Below are 9,978 nucleotides of genomic sequence, written 5' to 3' on the forward strand. Positions count from 1 at the left end.
ATAAATCATCCTTCGCTCTGAGTCTGCTGGGAAACAAGAGCACATATAAGCATGAATAAATGCTCCCTGACCCCTGATGTGATACTGCTTATTCACAATAAATTGATTTCTGTCCTTTTAGCTGATAGCAATGGAGGAATAAAAGCGATGATTTGAACCACATGTTTTCGTAGAGGCTCAGCTTGGAGATAAAAGCGATGCGGCACAAACACAGAACCCCCTCCCGTGGTCACATTGTCTTATTCACTACCAAGAAATATAGCCTTGATGTTAATTATTTCTTCATTTATAGCCCCAAGCGCAGAAGATTTCAGGCTTTACTTTCCTTTGCAATCCCATAGCGTCTATTCAGCCTACAGGCTTGACTCTAAAGGACGCCAATGGCAGCTTTACGACCTTTCAGGAATAAAAGCTGAAGCAGCTAATCCAGCCCTCCCACAAACACTGTCTCTTTTGAACCCTCAAAAGACCTTCACTCTGCACCGTGTCCCGTACAAACAACCAGCTCTCCCCTTCACCAGCCTCCCCCTGCAGCCCCAGCAATGTCATCAAGGTCGATCTCCTGGAAAGGCCTCTGTTGCAGTGAAATTTGAGATATTTTCAATAGTGATTGATATCAATACAGGAAAATACAGAGCAGAGGAGCGTGAAAGAGGAAACAACACTGAGATTATTGAGAACTTTAAAACTGATGCTGAGTAAATTCAGATATATACAGAGAGAGAAAAGTTAGAAAAAAGGACCAGAGAAGAAAGCAACAGAGAAATAGACAGTACCAGGCGATGATCTCAGGATTCCTCTATTGATCCGAGCTTCTTTTTCTAATCTCCCTGCCCCCTCGATAACCCCAGCTGGATTGGACATCCAGCCACAAAAAGCAATTTGACCCCCACCGCTGCCCTCTCGGGTCACCCTTTAGTGACTGCTGACTTTGGGTTGCCATGGTGAGAGAAAATTACGTCTATAGGGCCTGGTTGGACATGTTAAGAGCGTTGGATTTGTGCCCAGCACCCTGCTGCTTTTCATCAAAGGGGCTATAAAGAGACTGTAGCAGAGCATTACGTGTCTGTTGTTATTTATGGGGATGATTTTTTTTTTTTTTGCAAGTTTTATGACTGATGCTGTTGGCTGTTTACGTACATCCGCCAGTTTACTCATGGAAATTTGCTTTTCATGTTTCTGTATTTAGTCATGCAAGCTGTGAGTTGGTTGGTTCAGCAGTCAGTGCAATGCTTTGGTTCTCACTTAGGTTAAAGGGAAAGTGGAGCGCACTGATTAATTTACAATATTTAATTGCGCAAAGAGACTAATATTTAGATGCTACGTATATTGACGTAAGACATAAAGCAAATAGTCTCCACCTAAAGGGTGTACTGTGAAACAAAATTAATGGGTTAGCATGCTCAGCTTGAAGTCAGAGCTTTTGGTGTCGTGTTCTCTGTGCTCTGTCGATCACTGTGCTAACTCGTGCCAAACGAATAACTAGAGTTTCTTCACATTAGCTGGCTTGACAAAACCTAAAAGAGACAACAGCTATCACTTTGTTAACTCAGGCTTTCTTCTTCAAACTCTGAATGTGCTCGCATGAAAAGGGAACATTTGGCGCATTATTTGATTCTTCTTCTGTAGAAAATGGATCAACTGAGCACCGCCTACTGATAAAGACTGATAAAGAACAAAAATATAACATTAAAATGCAACACTGTGACTGCACAAATGGGTAATATTGCAGAAAATTGCTAATCTTGTGATTCAATCATCTCAAGTGCGCTGAGCAGGAAAATAAATATATCAATTCAAATTCATATATTTCTCACTAAGTGTAATCTCAGTGCTGTTTTCTATTTCTAACATAACAGCTGCACATTAGAGCTCTGAAACTTTAAACTGCATACATTTAAACGTTAAATGTTACTCAGTATGTTCACGTCTTGTTATTAGCCTGATAAAGGAGACAAGGAAATCATTTTAGTTTGTTTCCAGAACAAAGTTAAATTAATTTTACCTTCCTACTGTAAAGATAGATGTTGCTGGTAAAAAATGGCTTTCAAATACATCTGATTATCTGCTCTGTGTTTTAGTGGCTGTAATTCCAGGAGTGCAAAAGAGTTTTTCTGCATCACCAACTAAATGCATGCAAATGCCAGTGAGTATGCCACGCAGTTTGTGCTGCTGTAACTTTAGCGCAGGTGTTCGTGGTGTTAGTAAGGCAAAGCTTAACAAGTTGCATATATTAAAAAATGTCTTCAGCAGATAATCTACTTAAAGCATACATAAATAAAGGAAACTGCGAAAATTGGTGCTTCCACAATATTGTCATGTGGGTAACCATATGAGGGCCAATAAAAATAGCTTCTGTTTCTGTCTATGTGTGTTTGAGGGCACAGTGGACGGGAGGTGACAATGGGAAATCATGAGGGACATACAAAGTGACTTAGTTAATGTTTCAGCTGGATGTTTTCCTCTCTCTTCTGTTCACATTTATTAAAATTATTACCAACACAGGACAGTCTTGCCAGGGGGGGGCACTGGGAGGGCCAGCACTGAAAGACACCTCCCCCTGACTGAGTTAGCAGGCATTAATAATGCACCCCTCTGTTCCTCAGCTTTTCGATACACAGGAAAGATGAGCCAAATGCAGATGCCACAGACAGGTTAACTAAGAGAAGTCGAGTTTTATTAAAACCTGTTAAGAGCTTATGTAAAAAAAAAAATTTGCTAGAAAAACCAGTATCTAAATAAGTACAGGGTCAAACTGAAGTCAAAATGAACTGATAACTGACAAGTAAGAGAAGACTAAAAGGACTGATTGGACACAAGTGAGATTAATGAGGGCAGAGAAGCAAAGGATGTAAAAAGACTGAAGATGCACAACTCTTAAAAACAATAAACTATTCAAAAGAGCTAAAGAAAGGAGGGGGAAACACAAAAACAAAGGGCACATAAAGATAATAATACTATATATAAATAACTACAAAAGGACATTGAGACCATGTCGGTTTGGGTTTCAAAATGGTCACATATTCATTGATCCCAGTATGCTCTTAGCAGCTCGCATGGATTGAATCCACATGATTATTATCAAGCCTCTAATTTTAGTTTTACTAGTTAGTGGGACGTGAGCATAAGACAAATTCAGCTAAATCTGCTGTAAAGTTTTGGAGACTTTCCCCTCAGTAAGATTTAAAAAGCCTGTATGTCCATATGCCTGTAGTTTCACAAGTTTTACAACATTGTCTAAACAATCTGAGACCCAGCAACAGCTTTATTTGATATAATTTCATTTTAATTTAGCAGAAATTCATTCAGATTTCTGTAGACCACTACATCAATCCACAGTTGTAATAACTGAGGATATTCATCAAATATGTTAACATAGTCATCTATCTGTTCACAGCACTGCTATGCCAGTCCTCACTCATAGACCCAATATATTCTGGCTTATATTTTTAAGACTGTGCCTCCTTGCAGTCATTGCATTGTGAATTTTAAGGAGAACAGGAAGAATTTGTTATTTGTGGCTTTGCTTATTGTTTTCAAAGCCCAGTGGTGTGCCTGTCTCTGATTTATGTCACACCGTTCCAGGGATACACCTGCCTATGTGAGATTAAACCCTGACACATAATCCCCAGGCTTCCCTCTCTTGTGTGTTTCTTGTCAGCCACCAGGATGCCCTAGAAAGGAGGAGGCAAGGCAGAGAGTAACAAGGAGTCTGCACAGCATGTGACAGAAACATGCAAGAGAAAACCACTGTGCAACAAAGACAATGCACATGCAGCTCCCTTGGGTTTTTCCACCGCTGGATGGAAGTCAATCAGGTGTGCGGGAGACTGTGGGCACGACAGCATTGCGCCTTACTGGCGTCATAGTTGTCTTCTGTTTTTCCTCTTCTTTGTTCAGCTGGTCCCTTTAGCAATCGCCACAGTGGACTGTCATCCTTCACCTCACGTTACCCCTAGCGTCCTCTGTCACACCAGTCCTCTGCATGTCCTCCTTCACTACATTTCCAAACCATCGCCAAACCACACATCACAGCAGGTTTCATTGCGATCTTGTAAAGCTTCTATTTCACTCTTGCTGCTATCCTTCTGTCACAAATCACCACTGACACTCATCTCCGCCCACTTCACCCTGACTGGGCTCCCTTCTTCACTTCTTTTGTGCACTGTCTGGTATTTAAGCTCATCTCCCTTCGCCAGCTCTACTCACATAAATCACTGTTACGCTCGTCTCCCTTTCATTCACACACATTATGTATTCTGTCTTGTTTCTACTCACTTTCATTTCTCTTCTCTCCCATGTATGCCTCCACCTCTCCAGGCTCTCTTCCACCTGCTCCCTACTCTCACTACAGATGTCATCTGAAAACATCATAGTCCACGGAGACTCTTGCCTGACCTAATCTGTCAACCTGTCTAACACCACTGCAAACAAGAAGGGGCTCAGAGACCATCCCTGATGTAATCTTACCCCGACCTTGAACCCATCTGTCACTCCCACTGCACACCTTACCACTGTCTTGCAGTCCTGCATGACCCTCACATACTGCTCTGCCATTCCTGATTTTCTCGTGCAGTACCACAGGTCCACATATGCTTTCTCTAGATCCGCAAAGACACAGCAACTCCGTATGACCTTCTCTATACTTCTCCATCTGCTCTTTTATGGCATGAAGCCATACTGCTGCCTACTGATTGTCACCTGTCTTCTTAACCTAGCTTCAACAACAGTTTCCCATCGCTTCATTGTATGGCTTATCTGAGGAGATAAGCTCAGCCACATACTTTTTGTTTTTCATTGGCTGACTGATGTCTCCAAATGCCCAGAATGTGTCTCAGCTGTTGAAAACACCACATTATGATGCAAATTTATTCAGCGACCAGCTGCTGTGTCAGGATGATGCTGCAACACATCCTTGAAACTTTTAATGAGCTCACCGTTTTGAATAATAGGGACGGTGAGGTCACACAAGTCAAGATGCGCATGGGTGCTCGTGTGGGTGCGCGGGTTTCTTGTCATAATGGACATGCACGTGCTTAAGTGCAAGCAAGTGCAGCTTGACATTGAGCGTTTAAGAACACTCAGCGGGCGGCACGCGAATAGGTAACAAGTCATTATCTCATCATGTCAGGCAAGACAAATACAGGCCAGGAGCACACCCACGCGTAGCTGAATGGCAACTTAAGAGAGGATTAACACCAAGTGGGAAAATGAAGCCGACTCTGAAGTGCCAAAAACTTTTTTCCACTACTGGCCACCAAAGGCTAGCTGCAAATGTGAGTCAAACCCTGTAGACTCACTAGCTAAAGAGGCCTGCTATAGAGCATTATAAAGTATGTTTACAGCTTGTATAAGGTATGTTTTTGGATAATGACTGATAGCTTTTTTCTAACTCATCCACCTGAACACTAGAGTTATTAGCACGACTGCTTTAATTGGCAGGTGTCCTGACACAGGCAGATGGAGCCAATCAGGGTCCGTTAGGCCTTCCCTCCACTACTTTGAGATATTAAACTGAACTTCTTCACTGCATTTTTGCTGTTAGTGCCTTATGGGGCATTTTTAATAGATTATCTGACAAATAATATGGAATACTGTGTGATAAAAACCATCCACATTAGCTGGAAACTTAGCACTCCACCCTCTCATATAAATCTTTGGGATCAGTGACAGTGGCCAAAATAGTCTAGAAAGCAGCGGGTGACGTCATAATGGCGACACCTATCTTTTATATACAGTGTGTGATCAGAGCTAGTATTAAGTACAATGGAACATTTCTGATATTTGCTACAGTAACGATGAACAGTTAGATGACACATCAGAAACAGAGTGTAAAAACTCTTAAAATGCCAGTATAGTGAAATTTAAATAAAAGAAAAGGTCTCTGTTTTTCTTATTTATCTCCTGGATTTATGAAAACAGGTTTCTCATATTTTTGACAGCAAGAGACAAGAAGCTCACGTATCCTTTGACTCGATTCAAGATGCCAGATATCTTTTGCCAGTCTTTGAAATGCATTTTTACCAGTGGTATTATTTATTTTATTTCATCCCAGGGTCACTAAACACATAAATGTGAGACTAACATTAAAATAAGTAGTAAGACGAGATGGCTACAGTCAGTTGACTTCCAGCAAGAGTGCAACAGAGCATCTGCTGTACAGATGGCCTCAGGTGATTCAGCCCCACATGACCACAAAATCAACAGCACAACTCAACCAGCTCACCTCTGAGCCGTCTCACCACTAATTGATGCAGTTACACTGTCAGCAGTAGGTGGAAATCAAACTAAACGGATTGTTTGGTCTTGTGTGGGGGAGGGGACGAGGAGGAGATCCTCCCCCCTATTTTGGTAAGAGCGCTAAAATGGTATCATCTGTTAAGGTAGCAAATATTTGATGTAAAGAAATACTAACTAAAGCCTGTTTGATACTAGATTTCGGGGGACTAATGCAGATTTTTGGCAAATTAATTATTCTGCCATCAATATGCATTGGTTGATGTATTTTCTCTTTTGTGTGTGTCAACAAAGGAAATTTAATATTCACTGTCTTTCAGCTCCGTCTGCCAAGTCCTGGGGGAAATATGTTTCTTTAGGTGCTTAGTGCTGTTTGGTGCTCAGCAGGTAGCAGAGGCATATGAAGATATCACAGGCCCCGGGGCCACAACTTTATCAAGGCTTCCCAGCCTCTTTCCCAAACACTTCTCAAGTGTTTCCCAAGTTGCGCAAACATCAGCAGGACTTATTTTTCATACATACAAATGCATCAACAGTCAGTCATGGCTGCAGTTTAATTATAAGTTAACAAAGCATGCTTGTCTGTCCAATCACACCAAATAGTGATTAATGATGGATAACTATGCCAAATCTGCTGTCTGTATTGCTGTCCATGAATAATATTAGTTTATCTTATTATCAGTTACAATAAAATGTGTTTTCAGCGAGTGTTTTTTGAGGTTACCTGCAATATTTTGATTTGATCATTGAATCCACTTGGACATTAAAGTCACGGCTACAGATGACGTTCAAATATCACTGTAGAAGTGGCCAGAAAATCTCAATATTGAGGTGAATTTAGAGCTGAGAGATTATGCGTGCCATGTAATCCAAAAAGTTTAACTCATTCCTATCAACTACCTTCAAAATACAAAGATAGCAATGTATGTTCTGTACAGTGCTAGGTTTATTAAGTCTTCAGTTTACGAAAAAATTACAATTTGTAAAAACAGTATAATTATACAGTGGTAGCTAAATTTGTATATATATATGTGTCTGTGAAGGGAATGCACTTAGGATCTGTTAGGAATTAAACTAAATATCATTGGTGCTAAGTGAGCGCTGGACGCTGTTCATTTACAAAAAAGAAAAAGGAGCCTCTGTCCAGTACAAATACATATACACTGAATAAATATTTTGAAAAAAGATCAGTACATTGTGGAAGAAAAACAGCAATTTAGTGGTACAGAATCTGTGCAAGCCTTTCGAGGAATATAAGAACGTTATTTTAAGTAAATCTTCTTCATCAAATGGGAATGTGGCCCTCTATGAGTCCTAAAGTGAACAGGCAAGTGTCTTCTCAGAAATCTTCTTTAAAACAAGTGTAGAAAAGCACTTAGTGAGGACTAACTGCTATCAAGGTTTCCTTAAATCTATAAGTTGTCAAAGGACAGCTGCAGAACAAAAAAAATGTCAATACTATTTCAGTTATTATGAGCAAATCCATTTCTCCGGACCCTCAGGCCGTGTGTAATTGTTGTTTTGTTGGCACAAATTGCTTTCCCATTAAAGAGGACCATTAAACCTGGAAGCATCTGAGCAGTGTATAAATCTCTGGTGTATAAAGTCCACAGTGTGAACCGGTAGTTCATCTCTTCCTGTTCCTGTTGTGCTTCACCATCTTCTTCCTCTTCAGGATCATCTCATAGAGTTTCTCCAAGCCCAGCTGGAGCCCCTGACCGTCCACAGCGCTGCAGCTCTGCACGTGATACAGCGTGTACATGCTCAGTTCATGAACAGAGAGCAGCTTCTCCACCTCGCTCACAGACAAGGCCGAGTCCAGGTCCTGTTTGTTGGCGAGAATTAGCACCGGGACTCCCTGATTCTCTGACGTGCGGGTGATCTTGTGGAGCTCCACTTTGGCCTCTTCCATTCGCTCCACCTCGGTGGAGTCCACCACAAACACCATCCCGTCTGTCCTGCGAGTGTAGGACTTCCAGAGTGGACGCAGCTTGTCCTGCCCACCCACATCCCAAATCTGGAAGTTTATTCCACGAGATGCCCCGACTGCCACTTTGATCTTCTCTGTGTTGAAGCCCTTGGTTGGGATTGTTTTAACAAACTCCTTGAGTTTGAGCCTGTAGAGCAGAGAGGTTTTTCCGGCCGAATCGAGGCCAATGACGACCACGTGTAGGCACTGGAAGCTTGGCAGGAACGGCGTGCTGGGAGCGATATCAGTCAGCTGGTTCCCCATGACTCCAGCCAGCAATTCACACCTACTTAGGTGAGGTGAAAGATTCCTGTTTTAATCCTTTCTCAGTGGATTGGCATTTGGTCCCTGTCCAAGATCAGATGGTGCTGGAGGCCTTATCAAAACACACACACACACACACACACACAGACTGGGTTAACATTTAAAGAAAAGACAATGGGTGTTTAAGGAATGTTTGCAAACCAAGCTGTACTTAAAATGTTTCGCTACTACCGAGATGCTTACTTTGCAATAGCAGTGTGTGTGTCTTCAAAATTTGACTCTTTAGATTTAAAACTATAAATGTGCCACATTACAGAGTATCTGTACAGGTGTCTGAGGTAATGTAGTTTCTTATTTGCTAAGGGTTAATCCTCTTAAGATTGTTAAACCTGAAGGGCTTTTCCTGGGCCAGATTGATTTGAATGCAGCCGATGGATAACATGTATTCAGGGGGTCTCTCTGCTGACTGCCTATAAGGACTGCTTCAGCTGCACTAATCCGGTTGTTGTTGACATCCGGATACCCATCAAACAGCTGCTGTTTGGACTAAATAAAACCATTACATGTTTACAAGGGCAGGTTTTATCTTGTTTTTTTGTTTTTTGTTTTTCACTTTGACCCCCCCCCCCCTCCCCCCCAAAAAAATATTAATACAGTGTGCAAAGACTTTCATCCAGCTGTTATTGCTTGCACAGGCAATGCCCTGTCATGTTTATTGACAGATGTTTTTATAACCTCGTTGTATGACTGTGTGTATATATATACATGAGGAATAATCCACCTTTTTCTCCAGTTTTCTCCCTCTACTGCATTAAATCTCACCATCTACTTCATGTGACGTGTTTATCCTGATCGATATACCGCAAATAAATTTAAGAACTTCAACATCGTCTACCTATTGAGCTTGTAGGAATCCTGATATATTGGATTGATTGGATAGGATAGGAAAATAAAACATGTATGCAGTTTGCAGAGCCTGCACGAATCCCAGCATTGAAAACAGAGCCTGACCTCTCCTCTGCATATTTAAAAACCGTCCTACCTTTTTAGATGTTCGGTGAAATCATCATCCACAAGCGATAAACACGGCCATAGTTCACAACAAGCGATCTTCGTGTTCTCCTCCAGCAGCACTGAGGAGCTCCGGAGAGACTCGAGCGCACAGCACCTTAAGCCCGGGTGACGTCACGGCCACCTGGAGGGCTGCTGCTCCGCGCCCCCTGCTGGTGCAGCAGTGAATTGCGTGCATTCGGGGTGTCATGACCAGCAAACACTGATGCATAATAACGTGCATATAAAAATAAATACAGTAAAACACCTCCCAGTGTTACTCTTTCTTCAAGTGTGAGCAAATGCAAATGCATTCTGAAAACATCTACACAAGAAGAACAAGTGTAATTTCAAATACACAAGTGAGTTTAACCATGTTCCTTTAGTCTTAAGAGGTTGTGAACATAGAGTGAATAAAATTCAATTCCTGGGTGTGATAACAGATGACAAAGTTTGCT

The 9,978-nt window shown here is 41.6% G+C and overlaps 1 protein-coding gene across 1 annotated transcript; it reads right to left on the reverse strand.

Annotated features, from left to right (window-relative positions):
- Positions 1-2,685: 2,685 nt before the first annotated feature.
- Positions 2,686-9,642, reverse strand: arl4d (ADP-ribosylation factor-like 4D). Its single transcript, XM_063482614.1, has 2 exons — positions 9,513-9,642; positions 2,686-8,582 (listed from the first exon to the last, which is right to left on the reverse strand). The coding sequence occupies exon 2, from the start codon at positions 8,468-8,470 to the stop codon at positions 7,865-7,867; it is 606 nt and encodes a 201-aa protein (XP_063338684.1). The 5' UTR covers positions 8,471-8,582; positions 9,513-9,642; the 3' UTR covers positions 2,686-7,864.
- Between the last annotated feature and the right edge of the window lie 336 nt (positions 9,643-9,978).

The sequence above is a fragment of the Pelmatolapia mariae genome, linkage group LG8 (genome assembly GCF_036321145.2).
Source record: "Pelmatolapia mariae isolate MD_Pm_ZW linkage group LG8, Pm_UMD_F_2, whole genome shotgun sequence".
NCBI classification, from domain to species: Eukaryota; Metazoa; Chordata; class Actinopteri; order Cichliformes; family Cichlidae; genus Pelmatolapia; species Pelmatolapia mariae.